At 39.1% G+C, this 19,014-nt stretch overlaps 1 protein-coding gene and 1 long non-coding RNA gene across 2 annotated transcripts; both read right to left on the minus strand.

Moving 5' to 3' along the window:
• Positions 1 to 1,503: 1,503 nt before the first annotated feature.
• Positions 1,504 to 6,226, minus strand: LOC121924864. The gene is made up of 2 exons (XR_006102745.1): positions 5,104 to 6,226; positions 1,504 to 1,789 (listed from the first exon to the last, which is right to left on the minus strand). It is a non-coding gene; the product is annotated as an uncharacterized LOC121924864 (long non-coding RNA).
• A 1,451-nt stretch (positions 6,227 to 7,677) lies between these two features.
• LOC121925910 (BRCA2 and CDKN1A interacting protein) lies at positions 7,678 to 18,783 on the minus strand. Its single transcript, XM_042458476.1, has 4 exons — positions 18,581 to 18,783; positions 11,571 to 11,665; positions 11,090 to 11,289; positions 7,678 to 8,272 (listed from the first exon to the last, which is right to left on the minus strand). Exons 1-4 carry the CDS (start codon positions 18,781 to 18,783, stop codon positions 8,102 to 8,104), a joined length of 669 nt encoding a protein of 222 aa, XP_042314410.1. The 3' UTR covers positions 7,678 to 8,101.
• Positions 18,784 to 19,014: the final 231 nt, after the last annotated feature.

Raw genomic sequence — 19,014 nt, forward strand, 5'->3', positions numbered from 1 at the left:
TTATTTTATTACCATTCCTTCACCTGTATAATCTGCATTTATTAACTTGTCCTTTCTAATATAATAAAATACCAAGTACTTTTTTTATTATAATACTGAAGCAAAAGCCTAGAGTCATTCCCAGTCTCAGAGATATAAAAATGCAAAGCAGTACAATTCCCTAGGGACTTAAATTGGCTGCAGAGCCAGATGCTTCTAAGGACAATAGCCATAGATTCAGCTCACAATACAAACTGATGTATTGATTTATAGAAATTAGTTTACCATGATTCCCTGGTAATTACTTTGAAGACTCAGTAGCCATTCAGGCTCCTCACCTTTTAAATCTTGCATCCCTATTTTCTGTCACTAACTCTTAGTTTCTCCCATTCATCAGCTGTTACTTTTCATTTCATGGCTCAGTGATAAAACTCTCAAACTTCCCACCGCCCTTCTTACCCCCCCCCCCAACCTGTTTTCTTCAGTGCTTTGACTTTCTCAAGGACTCATCTTTTATCGCATTAAACCTTGCAGGCTGGCTAATAAATGTTCTCTTTTCGTCATGATGTGCAGGTAGCGAAATGAATTCTAATAGCATTAAACCAGATTTCTAGATAAACATGTGGAATCTTTGCTGCCTAGTGAAGACTAATTTGCCAGTAGATGCATCTTGTTTGGCAGTGCCCCTCAAATCTAATATGTAGCCCAGTACTGTGTATGTTTATTTAAAAGTTTTCCCTGCAGTTCAGTGGGACTTACTCACATGTGAAAATAAAATATTATTTTATTTTCCTATAGTGCTGCCTTGAGGCCCTATATTGGAAGAAAGGCAGAATATAAGAAAATAATAATAATAATAATAATAATAATAATAATAATAATAATAATGTGAATGTGCACAAGATTGCAGTCTTTCCGATAAATCTTATCATGCTATGGTATCTGAGGAAATCCCCCTTCGGGGTGGTTCTTCAGAATCCTCCTCTTGGGTTACCTGGTGCCCACCTTAGTCTTTTTACCACAAGATCCCGATCAAGGCCATAAATAAGGCATCCCCAGACCTTTGGTTTGGAAGGGAGGGTATGTTTGTCTGACCTCAGTGGTAGCAGATGACTGTGAACTTTATTGCATTGGCCCTGGAACAGGCCTGTAGCTTTCCAAAACAGAACATTCTGGGGACGGGAGGCAGCAGGGAATTCATTTTACTGCACAGCGAGAATGCTGCCACCACCGACAAGCATCCCCATCCCAATCCAGATGTTTTCCCCGGGATGCGATTTCCAGGAACGCTTCTCAAGTGTTCCCGAAAATCACCTCCTCTGGGATGCATCTGGAATGGGATGGAGATGTTCGACAGCGGCAGCAACAGTGTTCTCGCTGTGCAATAAAATGCATTCCTCACCGCCTCTCATCCCCAGAACGTTCTGTTTTGGAAAGCTACAGGCCCGTTCCAGGGCCAATGCAATAAGGTTCTGTGATCTGACTATAGAAATCCCAAACCACACATTCAGTCCAGGCAAGTGATACCAAAACAGAAAAGATTTTAATTATACACAGGCAAACTTGTATCTTTAGATCAGCTTCAGGCATCATCAGGAAACTTAAAGTTTATAGAGTAATATTCTTTCTCCTTAATCTTTCATTCAGATTTGATTGGGGCCCAGGTTATGTACAGGATTGCTATCTCCCGTACAATCCTCCCTGTACACTCAGGTCTTCTGGCAAATGTTTGCTCCAACTGGACAGGACAAGACTGGCAATGGTTTCCCAGAGGATTTTTTCATCTGCTGCCCCCAGACTGTGGAATGACCTGGCGGAAGAGATAAGAAAGCTAAAAATGCTGACAGCTAAAAATTGATGAATTTTAAAGAATGTATTATATGAGTATATTTTAATGTTTTAATTGAATTTTATTTTAACAGTTGGTTTTATGCGTTTTCTTTTTTAAGGCTGTAGCTGCCTTTTTCATACATTATCTAGCTCGCTCTCTCCATTCTCTGGGTAGACAGGAGGAGCAATCCACAAAAACACTGGCAAGGCATGAACAGGGGGAAAAAGTAGTGCCAAATGTCTGGATTTCTGTTGTACTGTTGGTCATATCATACAGAAAATTATAATAATAATATCACTGTCACCTCATATAGAAAATGCGTTACTCGAGAATTAAGAGAATTGCACTGGCTGTCAATACATTTGAAATCCAAGTTCAAGGGGTGGATCATTTTCAATGCCTTAACTGGCTGGGGATCTTGATTATTAAGGAAGTGCCACCTCTTATTAAATTTTGTGATAGGTTTGTCTTAGGGTCTCCATAAGTCAGAAATGATTTGGAGGGACACAATAACAAGACACCTTTTATAGTATACTTGTTCATTCCCTATGATCTACTGGTGAGCTTCCTTTAACTCCATAAGAAGCAATATACCATATTGGTTGTAATATTGCCTTCACTGAAGAAAGCCCTCCATTTGGAAGCCCAGCTTTTCTATATTATTAGACGATATTTTAATATATTTTTATTCCTTATTTCACCTGACCCCAAATAACCTTGAAAAAAGGCAACAGGTGCATCCTCAACATGTCTTCAATTAAAACTGATGAATTAATCAACCAGACATGTCCTTGATTAACCTAGTAAATTAGTTGACTTTTGGAGCCATAAAAATTGTACAGTTCACAATTAATGAAATGCAGATTTAAAAGCAATTTAGTTTATTTTTTGCTTTAGAAAGAGGTTGAGCATGGGTTGTATCACCTCTCTCACATATAATTGCCACTTTCTGCATCCATTTTCTCTATGCTCCTGCTGTGTACAACATCTACACAAATAAGTATAGGAAGCTGTTGGAGGATATTTCAGCTTGTCCTGCGTCAGACTGTCCATCTAGCTCAGCATTGACAGTTCTCCAAGGTTTCAAGCAACACTCTTTCTGGCCTTGCTTGGATACTGCTGCTATTCCCTTATGATGTCCAAGTACAACCTGGCCTGAGGCCCCTTAGCTTCCAAATCAAAAGAGATTGGGTGTTTTCAGGATAGTATGGTGGAATACTGTGCATATGTGCCTGGAGCTTGAACACTTATACATGAAACATCCAAGGAAGGAGATTGTAATCTATGAAAACCCATGCTAAAATTTGTTCTATTACTTTAGTTGTTCTCACATGATCTTTAATTGGGATAAAATTATATAAGCCTGGAGAGGTCACCTATAATGAAGAATAATTGGAGAATCCATAAGAGGAGACACACTTCAAGATGCTGGAAGATGACATTTATAAGCTTAAATACCCAATATATTTTGGGCTGTGGATACTCTACTGCCTTTTACACAGAGGACTTGAATAAATACATATAGCATAATAGTAAAATTATTTCTATACTTTTTATACTGCCTATAGCCTATCAATATCTAGTTAAGGTCAAAATTAACGACCAGAATCTTGGTGGGGAGGTAAGAATGCATAAACACCATACTTAACACTGCTGCACATTGAATCCCATCTTGATCCCTCCAGTTACTAATTAGAGGGCAGCAGTTTCTCTAATCAATGGTGGGCCTATTCTCTTGTTGATCAGGAAGCAGATACGGTAACTGATCTTTCCACCTGTTCTGTAAGTGATCCCCAGTGCAGCAGGCAGAAATAGGATCGTGTTGCAATTCTCCTTCAGGCCAGAGATCTCTCACAGGAGGGGGTGACCTGTCACACAGCTGCTTCCCAATCAATATGGAAGCAAAGCCCCGTCGATCACAGCAGCTTCTGCCTGGTAAATGGGAATTGGGAGGCTTTCATGGATCCTATGTTTCTCCTAAACTAGGGCCTGAAGTGGGTGAATACAGTCACGAGTGCATAGCTCTTTGTAACTACCAAGTTTTTTTTTTAATCTTTTGTAAACAGATTGTACAATAAACAGGTAAAACAAGTGTATCATGGATCTGTCTGGGGAAAACTGAAAGCCTTTAAGAGTAGGAAATACTCAGTTTCTTCAATCAGGCCTGAAGGGTTTTTATTTTTGGAATCCACTTTTAGCAAATCCCTGTCACTGGTAGAATGCACATTTCCTCATGCCCAACAAATAAGCTCTATTTAAAAATGCTGTTGTTCCAAAAAGTGGCTCACTAATGGATTCAATTCCATTAATTTCATTTTGGTCATAAACTAGCACAACCAGTATGTAAATTATTCATGAATGGAATACCTAGATCTTTAAAAACTTTTGCCTTTAACAAACTTCATTTATATACTGCTTCATACCGCCTAAGCAGTGTCTAAGTGGTTTACAACTGTAAGCTAATTTGCCCCCAACAATCTGGGTACTCATTTTAGCAACCTCTTTGGAAGGATGCAAGCCTGAGTCAAGCTTAAGCCCTTTTGCTTGTCTTGAACTCACAACCTTATGGTTTTGAGTGAGTGGCTGCAGTACAGGCATTTAACCACTGTGCCACCAGGGCTCCTTTACCTGTATTTACATGGTACAATTTTGCCAGCAAGTGAAATTGGAGTCTTTTCATTTAAAAATTTCAGCAGTTTTGACCTTTAGTGGGTATGTGCCCTTGAATGTCCTAAATTGGCAGGGACAGTCCTATTTTTCAGCTGCTTTTAAAATTCTGTTTTCTTTCTCCTCCTTTCACTTTCCCCCATCTTAGTTCAATTGCTACAAAGTGAGTTCAAGGTGTAGTCAGTTAACTCAGCAGGAGGGAGAGGAGAGAAGGGGGTGAACTCTTGCCATTTCCAGGATGCAGCCTTGTCTGCCAGTTGGGAACCATTCTGTTTCTCTGTATTCTGTTTTTATAGAAGCCTCTTGTCTTAAGAACAGATTCCTCTTCAGGACTATCAGATGTAGTGGCCCTTTCATTTCTTTAAGAGCATTCCACAGCTTTTGTGATCAATGCAATCAAAGGCCTTGCTATAGTCTATAAAGCACATGCTAATATTCTTCTGGAATTCTTTAGCTCGCTCCATTATACATTGTATGTTTGTGATGTGATCCCTAGAGCTTCTTCCTTTCCTGAACTCTGCTTGGACATCTGGCAGTTCTCTCCATAAATGAATGGAGTCTACAGGCTATAAGCAATAAAAGTATACAAATGGTTTTACTGTTTATGATGTTATGTATGTACTTACGTGTTGTTGTTAACTTTGTCTAGTCACTGAGGAAGGCCATAGAATACTGCTATTCAAATTGATGGTCCCTAGATCAGTTCCAGTCTTTGAACCATCAGTTACTGGTCTGCAGTTTCCAAAGAAAGAAAGAAACAGTTACAGCCAGTGGGCACAAATATGGCACAGGTCCATGGCATATCAGGAAAACAGACCGTCTCCCACAATCAGAGCACTGAGAAACAGTAATTACAGTACTGTATATTTCTAGCTAAATGATGTAATTGTCCAGCACCTTGAAATGTGTGGTGTCTAATGTGATAACCCCTGGGTTTTTACATGTTTTTGATGTGATACATATTTCTCTAATTCTTATATATTTGTGTCTTAAATGTTTCATCATGTTTGACTTAAAAAGTACATCACACCAACAGTAGATTTAGCACAATTCATTACATATTTTTGGCTTGTTCTCATTCTTTTTCTCTCCCCTTTTCAACACAAGCTTCTGATTGTTTTTTAAACCCAGCACAAGGAACAGAAACGACTGCAACTGCTTGCTGGCAAAAATTCTAGCATCCTGCAGGAGACCATTTTACTCTTTTCAATTCTTTTACAAGGAGGCTAGTACAAACTCCCAAAGGCAATGTTAATTACTTTTATAATTCTAGCAAAATGCTTCTGAACAATTACCTGTATATGAGCTATTTTTTTTTCTTGTGTGCCTTCAAGTTGTTTCTGACTTATAGCAACCCTAAGACGAATCTATCATGGGGCATTATGGGCAAGCTTTATTCAGAGGAGGTTTGCCATTGCCTATAAAACCATCTACTGTATACTTTATAAAAGATAAATCACACATGCCTTTCACTAAACAGCCTTATAAACTAAAAAATAAAGAAGCAAAAAGAACAATGGGAAAGGTATTAAGAATATTGTGATACCATAACACTTAAAATGGTAAAATATGCTGCTGCCATATACTTACTGAAAGGAAGCCCTATTAAATTCAATTGGTTTTTTAAGTAACACCTTGAATTGTGAAACACAGTACACTTGTCCCTCCACATTTGTGGTTTTGACTTTTGCGGCTTTGATTATTCATGCATTTTATTAATGCTCTCTCTAGGAATATCTATATCCTCCAGTGCAACTCTATGATCAACTTTAACAAAAAGTTGCACCGAAGGACTTAGAGATTCCTAGAGAGAACACTCCACTAGGCAATTGTAGCCCCTCCAGTGCAATTCTATAGTCAATGTGTGACAGATGTTGTCCATAGAGATTCCTAGAGAGGTGTTCTCAGGTAAAAACATAGTGTTTTTGTTATTTGTGAATTTTCCACATTCATGGGGGCTCCTGTGCCCCTAACCCCAGTGAATGTGGAGGGATGAGTGTGAACTATAACAAATTTTAAAATAAATTGTTAGCAAAAGGAAAGGCAAGGGTTCTAAGATTATTGTAAGTAAAGGAGATGAAAATGTGTATGTGTTGAGGCATTTCTTCAGGGCAAAAGATGAATATGGTTAGAAAAAGGATTCCTGGACCATTGGGAAACATGAAAACAAGGACCACTGGTTAAGAAACCCTGAGCAAAATTCATGTCAATATGCTACAACACCATGAAGATCCCAGAGGGTTGTATTTGACAAATTTAGTATAGCTGAAAATAACTCTAGTATTTTAAAAAAAGTCATCTCAACAATATCACCTGAACTGCAAGAGGAGGGATTTACCTTTTCATTCTCTCTCTCTCACACAATTTCATTTAAAGAGCACAATCTAACACAAACACCTCCAGAACAGAAATGTGTTTCCCCTGTTCCCATGTTCAACAAGAGTAAAACTTATGTCACTCATACATTAAGTTATTTTACAATGATTTTTTTCATTAGAATACTTTCCCAATGAATTATAAAAATTCAAGTATGGAGGTGTTTCATTGGAACAGTATCATGTACCTACCAGTGATCTGAAAATGCCACAAGGGAAGAAGGAAAGGAAAGTAATATAAATTTTTAAGTATCTTTTTCCTATCCTAAATCTACTAAAATGATAAAGCCCTTTCACAGACTTTCTGAATGTCAATGCAGTGTGCACTAAAGCTCTAGATATAATTTGCAGTGTATGTTCAACTCCAGAACTGTTCTATATTTAATACATAATTTGCCACACATGGAACCTTATGATCACCAAGGTCAGATGAAACTTCCTAATTTGCAAAGATGCTCAAAAGTTTAAGCTTCAATGTAATCTTTCCTTGGAATATTCCTTCAGAGCCAATGCTGCTTTTGAATTGAAGATGTTTTTAATGCACAAAAAATACCATAAGTCCCTAAGTATTTGATGCAGTGACAGTCATAGAAAATGCTGAAACATCCTGTTGCTGTGAAAACATACATTATATCCTCTTTTGTTTATTCTGTTTCTTATCAGATTTGTGGAGCTGGAATCTCAATACTGTTTTTGAAAGCTGCCTGCTAGTAAAAGCAAGGCTATTCTGCGGGAGGTAATCAATCATTTACCATTCATTTCAGCAACCAACAAGGAACAAAAATATACAGTGAAGATAAAAAATATGAAAAATATCCTGAAACATTGGCTGAACAGAGATGTATTGTTCAATAAGTTTCCTATTCTCAATTATGTTGAAGTATCCATAATCTTTATGTACAATCCATAATCCAGCATCAGTTTTTATATATGGGATTTGATAAATGAGGTATTTTATCATAGAACAATATGGCAAAAATAAGAATTCCTCTATCATTTTTGGCAACAAGGAAATAGTATATACTTATTTATAAAAACACTCAGCATTATTTAATAACAATTAGGATTTAATTTTTTTTAATTGGACTATAAAAATGCTGCCGATATCTAGTTGCATAAATGACATATTTTACAAGAATACAAGGGATACTCTGAAAGAATGTAGAACTGAATAAGGCAGGTCTAGACCCTCTTCAAAAGTCAAAGTCTTAAAGGGTGACTTCACAAAACCATTAGGAGAAAAAGTGGTTCAAACAGCCAGATATTCTTTGAGTTTATCCATGATGGCATCCATCCTGTCAGCAGGGATTATCATCACTGTTCGCAAAGGTTTCATGGGTGCATCCTCAAAAGACCATTTGCCTCCCAAACATGAATCACTCTCCTCTTCTACAGAGTAACTGAATTTCAGAAGTGAGTTCTGAAACAAAATACAGCAGACAATGGTTAAAAGCAGTCTACTTGCTTAATGCTGATATCTTCAGAATTTGTTATAGCTTATATTTTCTAAGAAGTAAAGCCAAGAATGCTACTGTAATAAAATTCAGTTATCACTGAAGATTTTATCATCTGTAAGAGACTTCACAGTTGCAAGTGTTTCATATACAGCAAACCATGCTCTTGTGCAGTTCTGCAATGCAAGGTATCACATAAAGTCCCTTGGGACAGCACAGAGAAAATTTTGGATACATGTCATGAACCTTAAACCAAGCAAATACAGCAATGTGTTATGTGTAGGCTGCATTCACACTGCAGAAATAATCCAGTTTGATACCACTTTAACTTTCATGACACTTTAACTGCCATGATTCAATGGTATGGAATTCTGGAAATGGTAGTTTGTTGTGGGACCAAACTACCATTCCCAGAATTCCACTGCACTGAGCCATGTCAGTCAAAGTGGTGTCAAACCAGATTATTTCTACAGTGTGGATGCAGCCATAGCCTCAGAAAGCTTAGTAAAGCCTCTGCATTTTTCATATGTCCACATTCTTTTCTAAGAACAGCCAGTGTGTATAAGTAAGATGCACGTAAAACTTATATCACATTGTTTCTTAATCTGAAACACTGTTCTAAGCAAAGACCATGAGAAATTAAGACACAACATAGAGCCAAACCCTGAATATCACAGCTTGCAAAGGAAATTGTGTTTGTATCTTCACATCTCTCCAGAAACAAAAGAACTAACTTTAAAAATTCCAACTGGGGGGGAAAACTTTAGTCAAACATAAACTTTGAAGGAAAACATTTTTTGTTAATTTGGAGGAAGACCTAGCACTAATGGTAATTTTCTACCTCACTAACAAAATAATATCTAAAGCCATCTTTCCTGAGGAAAACTTCTCACAGTGAAGGGCCATACTTTGTGCCAACTCCAATGCAGACAATTGGAGCACATTATCTGGATGCCGTAACAGTCCTTACAAGAAAATATTCTGCACATATGCACTGACTCCTTGTTTTCCTATCTGCTGCCATACTGCAAAAGTAACAGTTAAGGGGAACATATGGCTTATTCTATTTAATAGCACTAATGTGCATTAGGCCTTTGGTCAGCAGATTTTCTGCCAATTCTAAACTGGTGAAAAATCCCCTCCCCCTGCTACATTTTATCTAGTATGGAAATATAGCTCAGTGTTATCACACATTGTAATAAAGCTGGGTTTCTCATGGTGCGACAGACTGCCAGCCAGGAAATTGTCTCCCTTCCCAGGACATGAGGTCTTAGCACTGCCTCAGTGCTATACTGTTGTGCTTTAAATTCTGATAGAATCAGCATTTTTTTTCTCTGAATCAGATCATCAAATCTTTAATGGTTAGATCCATACCCTGATGTATACCATGTTCAACTCTATTCAACAAATATAGTCCACATGGCTTGAAAAGTATCTACAGTGGTCCCTCCACATCAGGGGTTAGGGGTGAAGTACCCCCATGTGGAAAAAATGCAAATAATAAACACTGTTCTTTTTACCTGAGAGGACACCTTTCTAGGAATCTCCTGGTCCTCCAGGTCAATCCCTGCCAAAGGATGATCATAGAATCATGCTGGAGGACCTATAAATGCCTAGAGATTTGTTTTCTTTAGGAACTTCTAGGTTCTCTAGCACAACTCCATGATCACCTTCTGGCAGAATTGAGCTGGAAGACCTAGAGATTCCTAGAGAGAACATATTAATCAAATCCTCAGATAAACAAATCCATAAAAGTCAAAGCTGCAAATGTGGAGGGCCAGTTATTATTAATGCTGCATTGCTCTTGCTTTCCTTTGTTGAATTTCAAGTACTTGGTAAGTGTACAAAAACTCTCCAGGCTCTTTGCTGCTCAGGCTGGATGCCAGTTCTTCCAGGCTTCATACTGTTCATTTTAAACCATTGTCAGAAAGAGTAGGCCAATGTATGTCTTCAGCTCAGTGACACCAAGGAGCTTCCATGCTTTAATTTGGAATCAGATCATGTGGCTTGGGGAGCAAGAAAGATGTTTCTTTGCCTCTCTTTCTTCCTCCACATGTTTTTAAAAAGTTGCTAAAACTTGTTAAAGGCTAGAGGTGTTGAGCTACCTGGCCTTGAAAAAGATTGTATGTACAGCGCTGTGTAAATTTACAGCGCTTTATAAATACAGGTTAATAATAATAATAATAAAATGTGGTTTCTAAATGTGTCCTATGGGAGATTTAAACTGTAAATATTCTGTATAAAAATGTGCTGAGCTTAACAGGCAGGAAACCTGTTAAATGGAATCAAGCTAGCTTTGCAGGAAGAGAGGCAACTACACTGGGGCTTATTTCTGATCAAATTTATATAGAATTAAGGTATGCTTTGCATGTTTGGTGTAGAAATGTCCAAACTGGTGAGAACTGCATGTGGCCCTGCCCGCTTTGTGTTTCCCCCACTACTGTGTTCTGCTCCATGCCTTTAGTGCCACTTGTTGGAATACAATTTCCATACCCTTGGGGGAAAAAGTTCTCCAATCTTGCTCTAAGCATAAATTCTCCTGCTTACATTCTTTGCTCTGATGCCCAAAGTGCAGGCTTTCCCAATATAGGCTGCATCAGGGTACAAACATCACTGAAGTAACCAATGTAGTAATTACTTATGCTAAACATCTTATCTTGAACATGTTGAATAACTTTTCATTAGAAAGAGAAGGAAGAAACCGCTCAAAATCTTCTACAGTCATGATATAAATCAAAGTGCATTTAGAAAACTGAACAAACAAACAAAAAAAGCTGACTCACTTTGTAGAAGAATTCTTCCTCCGCATTTGAAAACATCAGTTCTTCTTTCTGGTGGGCACTGCTCCCTTTTTTTCTAGCATTAGTCTTCTTATCAGTAAAAGTCTTGCTAATTAAAAGATAGAAGTAGCATTTTCCACAAGGTTTGTTTGTTCTCTGAGCCTCTGTCAGTTCTTTTCTAGAAGTAAGCAAATGTGTCCATCAAAAGTGTCTTCCTGTCGCACTCAAACCCATGTATAACTTCAGTCAAGGTCATGTGAAAAGCACTTCAGTTATTCCCAAAGTTCACATTTGTAATTTTAGCATTTTTGTCCCTCTTCTCAAAAAACAAAACAAAACAAACAAACAAAAACTTGGGTACTTTGCCACCATAATGCTCCTTTGCTCACTATTTTCCTTTATTCCTATTATACAGAAATGTATGTACCAAAGCCAGTGTGCTTAACAGGCAATCATGGTACGGACTCCATGTGTTATTACTAACCTCTCCTTTCAGTAAATTTAAAAGGCTTATGAAGGCCAACAAACCTCATCAGCATTATATTCACTTCATCATCACTTTCTTCTAAACTCTGCTTGCTATTAAGAGAAAACAAGAAGATGCAATTATAAGTGCTGCTATTAACGCTCTCTACCAGTATCATAACACCTACTACAGTTGCCCCTCCCTACTCGCAGATCTGGGATCCCAACCTCGGAAATTGCAGAGGAGTGACCTCCAATATTTTTAATTGGGCACTGCCCGGCACACCTGCCGCCACCATGCACCACGACCCATTTCAAACCTATGGGACTTGACTATGTGCGAGCTTCCATTTTTGCAGGGATCCGAACGATCTCCCCCACAAAAAAGAGGGCAACTTGTAGTACCCATTCCTTTATTTACTCAAAGTATTATAAGCTGCTTTGCAAGGTCTTGCCCTCAAAAAACAAATACACAAGGAGAATTGTACCAAAATTACATTTGGCAAAACTAGAAATTATATGAGTAAGCTGTTCAAATTCTGAAAAGCAAGTTGGGACTTTTTTTTTAATTTATTATGAGCGCGCTTTACCTTGTCCTTTTGTTTGTTGTATTACATTTGTAGTTGATTTGCTGATTTTATGCACAAGGTGTGTGCATATCTGTATGTATATTTCCAGAAAAATATTTTTTAAAAAGAAAGGGACATTCCCATAGCTGTGGGAATGAGTAAGTGAAGAAACATTCCACAGCCTATTTGACCATCACCTGTCTTTGCTCACAAACTCAGTGTTTTTATCTTATCATCGGATAAAAAACTCTGAGCTGATCTGCATAATCAGGCCGGATCATACAGTTTGAAGGCAGTCCTCAAGGAAGTGGACAGTCTCCAAAAGTCAGGGACCATTTCCCAGTTTCCATTTCCCTGGTCCCTGCCCCTCCGGGAGCTACACTACCTTTTCTCAAGTAACACATATATGCCTGACTAGCTTTGTTTCTTGCACTTGTTTAAAGGCTTTGCTTTGTTCTGGTGGAACTTTTTGTGCTCTACGGCTCCAGCACAGGACGCTGGATGAATGACTCATACCTCTGCCTTAAGATACCCTGGTTCTCAATCATTTTGGGGAAATTCAGTAGTTAGTCTCAACAAATGCAAATCCAATGAATGAAAGGACATACAAAATTGTTTACGCTACCAAGTTCCATTCCTTCAATGGGTCTATTCTAGTCAGGCCTAATCACCGGATTTAGTTTCAAAGCTTTTAATTGAAATTGTACTTGTACCCAATCCAAGTGGCACAAAAATAATGTTAGCAGACCATGAAAGTGACTTATAAATATTTGAATAAAGAATGGGAACTAGCAGACTAAGATACTAGCATAATGGTTCACTCTGAAACAAGTCCTATTAAAAACAAAGAGGCTTAGAAAACACACGTAAAATCAAGCTCTTTTGACCTCTTGCAGTATATTTATGAAGTTAACCGAATTCAATTTCATTGTTTTAATTCTATCCTTTTTTATCTATCATTTATACATAATCTTCCAAAAACTCGCCACAGCTCAAGGTGATCTTTAAAGAATTGTCTTGATGCAGTCAATGTGGAATTTTACACGAGTTTTTTTGTTGATATACTCTATCATTGCCCACTAACTTACAGGTACATAAATGTATACTTAACTGATTTACTTGTGAATACCATTTATGTGTCCCCTATAGCCAACTTAACTTACTCTCTTAATAATATGTCTTTCATATCTCCCTTAAACACAGTGGCCCATCACAGAGGACCAGATGGCTATCCCCAACATGTAAGCTGCCATCTTCTAAACAGAATATCAAGTGTAATTAGGAACGTTTGAATCCAGGTGGTGTACTGGTTGGGGTGTTGGAGAACCGGGGCTATGGAAACCCCACGGGTGCGACCTTGGGCAAGTCACACCATTTTGAGCCCCGAGGAAAAGCAAGGAAAAAACCCCTCCAAACAAATCTTGCCAGAAATCCCGTGATAGTTTGCCTTAGGGTTTCCAAGTGAGACATGCTATGAAGGCCAGAGAAACAACAACAATAGGAAAGTTAGAAGACAACTTACCTTGATAACAACTCCCAATGTGATTTTGTGTATAATATATTCAGTCAATCTGCTATATTAACCGGAAGCCTAGAAAAGCTGAGTGAACGAGGAGAAGGAATGCTTACCACTTTTCTTCAGAATGTATTTTTCTATTAGAATTATAATTTAAGAATGTTGTGACATGTACCCGTCATATTATATCATTCTAGGGGACAGCTAACAAAACTGAATCAATCAATGTGGAAAATGAGAAGGTTAAATGTAGAAATATTAGGATATTTCGACCTATCTCCAGTAATTCACTTTTGTCCTCCGCTATTTTGACCCAGAAGCCCAAAGTTTGGGAACCACTGGCCTATTACAACTAATAATCCCCTGTTTTGAAATCTCACATCTTTTCTTCATAAAAATATGCACTACATCATTTTTCCATCTCAACCAACCCCCCAGCAAAACAACAACAACAACCGAGCGCAAATAGCACCCAGGTATAAGGAAAAATTAACCTCTAGGGAGAGGTGCATTGGCTCTTTAAAAGAAAAGGGATACTGACAGCATGGGATTCAAAGACTTTTTTTACCTGGGGGCAGGCAACACTTGATCCTCCAGAGGCAAGAAAACAGTGGCTGCTACATGAATAAACCTTCCAGTTATCTATTCCACTACTGAAAAGCTCTTACTATAAGACTCTCCCTTTTTGTATTTGAATCACCTTGTTTGTGCCCAACCTATGGAGCATGAGGAAACAAGCTATCCATCTCTTCACCAGACAACTCATCCAATATTAGATGGCTATTTAAAGGACGGTATTGGAAAACCACCTCGACTATTTCCTTGCTTAAACCGCCTATTTGACATTCCTGGGTTGCATAAAATCATTCAGGCAACCAAGCAGTATGGTAGTCTTACTTACCCTCTTTCCACTGGCTATTTCAGGTACCTTCTATAATATGGTAGCTAGAGTTAATGGTAGTCTGAATTGCGGTTTTTACACACACCAACTACAGCACTTTGATTTCCATTTTAACGTGCCATGGTTGCCTCAGGGGGATCCTGAGGTTATAGTTTGGTAAGGAAAATACACTCCAGGCTGGCATTTTCTAGACCTACCTCCCTAACGATGCATAGGATGGAAACAGGGCAGTTAAGTGGATATCGGGCCATAAATATTGTAGTGTGAAAAGGGTCCTGGGAACAGACTGTGCATATCATTCATCACATATCATCATCAATCATCATCATCATCATCATCATCATCATCCCAGGATGTGACAGGACCAAACTCTGTGCATCTACTAACCTTGCTCCAAGAGTCTGGCCTCGACATGAACTGATCCCGAATTGTAATGCTTGTCCACTCTCCATTCCCCAGCTACTCATGGCATTGTGATCTGCCTCATGAAACTCAGCACAGAAAAGCTACACCCTAAGACCACTTCACCTTGTTGCAACAATTTCGTTATGCCATTTTATCTTATCAGATATGGAATGGCTTCAAATTCACGTTATTTCCTGTAGATACACACACACAAAGGAGGACTCACACATAGGCTTGCCAATACAAAGTACCTTCAGTAAGCTTAATTTAAAAAATAATATTGAGGATGGACAGAAGACGATGGGTGATTTTCAAGATTTACCAAGGTTTCCAGATCCAAGTTGTTTAACAGTAGTTATCCTATTCCCCAAAATTATACTGTTGAAAATAAATGGGGTGGGGGGAGCGGGAATGACTCTGGTCTCCAGCGCAGTTATAGTGGAATCACGCGCTTAAGAGCGTTAGTGCGGTAATCTACTTCGAGAGTGTGTCTTGTGTCATTGCTAGAAGTGCAGTAGAAGTGAAGATGTTCGCTTATGGAATTCAGCTTCCCTACATGGAGTAAAGAGTTGCGATGAAAGAAGTTTAGTGACACAGAGGAGTGTGTCATGTTCTTTCTTGAAAGTGAATAATCAGATGAGGGTGGCTCCTCCCTTGTTCATGAGAGAATGTTAATGGAGAACCATTTTTCATAGTATTCATAGTCCTGATGAAGAGGTGTGATTAGGACTTGCCGTTTAGAGAGATTCAAACACAGTTTGAAGTGGGCATACTGTCCGTGATTAAGAACAGTTGTATCAGTGACGCCTGTACGCATGTACAACAACAAGAAACTGTGAAAAAGATATTTCACTTGACCCTCCACATTTGCGGGCTTGACTTTGCCGGATTTGATTATTTTGTGGTTTTGATTAGTAAGTTCCCTTCGGAACTCTAAGAGGTCCTCCCGCGCAGTTCTGCTGGAAGCTGACCATCGAGTTGCGTGAGAACCTGAGGTCCTAGAGGAAATGCTCTCGAGGCCATTTTTCAGCAATGATTTGGTGATCAACTTCTTGGCAGATTGCTGACCACAGATTGCCACTGGGTGACCTGGAGCTTTATTAGAGAAGGAAAAGCATAGTTTTTGTGTGTTTTTCGGGCTATGTGGCCCTGTTCTAGAAGATTTCTTCATGACGTTTTCCCCGCATCGTGGCTGGGCATCTTCAGCAGAAAAGGAAGAAACTCCTTCCAATGGCAACATTAGCCGAAAACCACACAAAACTATGTATGTCGGCCATGCAAGCCTTTCACTTTCACAAAAAGGCTAGTGTTTTCTGTGTTTTTTCTACATTGACCCCTACTCCCAGAAATGTACTGTACTTAAGTTCTGTCTGTAAATAAAGTTATGATTTCTTCTTCTTTACAGAAGAGTAGCTTGCAGTAATTATAAGTAACAACATCACAAGCATGCTACCAAAATATTAAAACACTTGATGGAAAAGGCTATGGGAGTCCCACTCTGATTCACTTACTCAATGAGTGGGGCCCAGTAAAAGGACCAGGGTTAAAAAAGGGGGGGAAGGTATTCTGAGGAAGAAAAGCCTCAGACTATATTATAAGTAAGACGGGAAGAACTCTGTGAAACCGGAAGTCACAGCTATATAAATGTGAGAGGGAAAAAAGAGCTTGAGATGGTTGTGCTGGATCGCTAAAAAGAAATACTTCATGACAAAAACCTGCCAGTGTCTGAAGGAGGGATGGCCACGTAGGTAAAGACAGTCGTTGTTGTGGTGTTGTCGTTGACTTAAGTCGTTTCTGACTTATGGAGACCTAAGGCGCGCCTATCTGGCGGTTTTCTTGCAAGGCTTCTTCAGAGAAGTTTTGCCATTGCCTTCCTGCGGATGAAGAGTGTGACTTCCCGCAATGAGAAGGCACGCAAATACACGCTCTTTATTGTTAAGCTTTAAACAAAGATAATAATTAAAATAATATGGCCGCCTTACAGACGGGCCAAGCGGCGCTCGCGTTGCACTGAATACGCGCGAGGGCGGCGCTCCGGACGCGCCTTGCCCCTCGCGTGTTATTTCCGTACGGCCAGCTGGCGGCGCCTATACAGACCGGGCGGCCATCTTGACATACGGACGCACAGCGCCAGACGTCTAAACTGAAGAGACGTCGCGGATCGCGCGCTTGGCACTTGCAACGTCTCTTCGGGTTGCCAGAAGGAGCGCGATTTTCGCGCTCCTGTTTTACAAGCGCGGGGAGTCGCATGGTTTGGCATGCAGCGGCTTTCCCCGCCCTGCAATCGGCCAGCGGTCTGTCGGGCCATTAATTTTTGTTTTAATATAATTCATAAGATTTCTTAATATTTCTGCCCTCTAGGATTGGGCTGGATTATCTACAAAACAAAATACAAATACAACAACAATAATGTTACACTATCCCCTTAGACCTCCCCAGTAATTATTTTAACTTTATTTTACCATAGTCATGTAAGTTGTATTATTATTGTCAACTTGCTTAAGGAGGGGATTGTGGGATTTATTTATTATTATGTGGTTTTTTCTGATGTAAGCCACCTTGATCTCGTTGACGAGGCAGGATAGAAATAATAATAATAATAATAAGATATAATAATAATTTCTATTAAATAAATATTAATTTTTCTTCCCGTAGAAATTTACTGGCTTTAATTGTATTTATTTTAAATGTTTGCTGCTGTTGAGTCCCAGTTCCGGGAAGAGCAGGACCCACATATATAATATTTAATAATAATATGTGTGGTGTTTACGTTATTATTGTTCTTTAATATTTATTTAACATTAAATCATACTGATGAGAACATTGGTGTTTATTTTACTACATTTCATATCTAAACATTAAATACTAATAATTACTGAGTGGGTGTTGCTTATTATATTAAATAAATATAAATAATCATAATACTAATCTGAAGTGGAGTAGTGTTTATTATTCTTATAATTTAATATGTATTACTATTTAATAATAATAACAATACCTGCCTGTGTGCTTATTATTATTATTCTTATTATTCATTATTTAATTTAAATCATCATAATAATATGATATGGTGGGGTTCTTCTTCTTCTTATTATTTAATCTTTATTTAACAAATAATAATAAACTACTGACATGAAATGGTTATTATTATTATTAAATATTAAATAACTATTCAATATAATAATAACATCATTACACCGCGCCACGTCCTCATTATTACTATTACAGATTACTATTATATTTATTCGTATCCAGCTCTTTTCCCCAAACTGGGACTCAGATGAGGACTCGCAAATTTTCTAAAACAACTACTGTACAGTTAACAGTCAATTCCTTATGGGGAAGGAAATATGCTGACGAGGGGGCGGCGGTCCTCCCCAAACTGTTCCCCTTTAAGAAGCGATTTTGGACTTCAGGCTCCCAGAATCCCAGGCTTTGCCCAACGCGGCTGAGGCTTCTGGGAGGCGAAGTCCCAACATTCTCTTCTTAAAGGGCCACCGTTTGGTGACACAACCACTGCTTCTAAAACCCAAGCGCTGGAGTAATGGCCTGGCAGCCTTGGAAACGAGGAGAGAGGCGGAGGAGGAATTCTTAACTCATTGACTCTTTCCTCTCCTCCCTCCTCCTCCTCCTCCTACTCCTCTTCGGCTCTCGGGTTCGGAGTCGTCATCCCGCCGCCACTTTGCTCCTCCTCCTGCTTCTGTTGGGTTCTTCTGGGAGCCGGCTCCCCTCCTGCTCTTCGCCCGCCGACGCCATTTCTCGCCGCCGCCACGGGCCTGTGCGCATGCTCGCTCCGACAGCCAACCCAAGCAGAGGCCAATGCTAATCGCGCGTCCTCCATATTTACCACAGTACATGTTACTTCTGGCTGAGAGTTCTTCAACGCCCCCTCCCTTAAACTCAAACCAGAATGGCAAAACGGGAGCAGTTGCTCCCGTTGCATTTGGGATTTGAAAGTTTTTAAGGGAGGGGAGTTGAGAATCTCAGCCCGTAGAGATACTGTTCCTGCGGTTATGGAGGCCGCGGCTTAGCATTGGCCTTGCTTGGGTGGCTGTCGCGAGCGCGAATGCGC

The sequence above is a fragment of the Sceloporus undulatus genome, chromosome 3 (genome assembly GCF_019175285.1).
Source record: "Sceloporus undulatus isolate JIND9_A2432 ecotype Alabama chromosome 3, SceUnd_v1.1, whole genome shotgun sequence".
Classification (NCBI taxonomy): Eukaryota; Metazoa; Chordata; class Lepidosauria; order Squamata; family Phrynosomatidae; genus Sceloporus; species Sceloporus undulatus.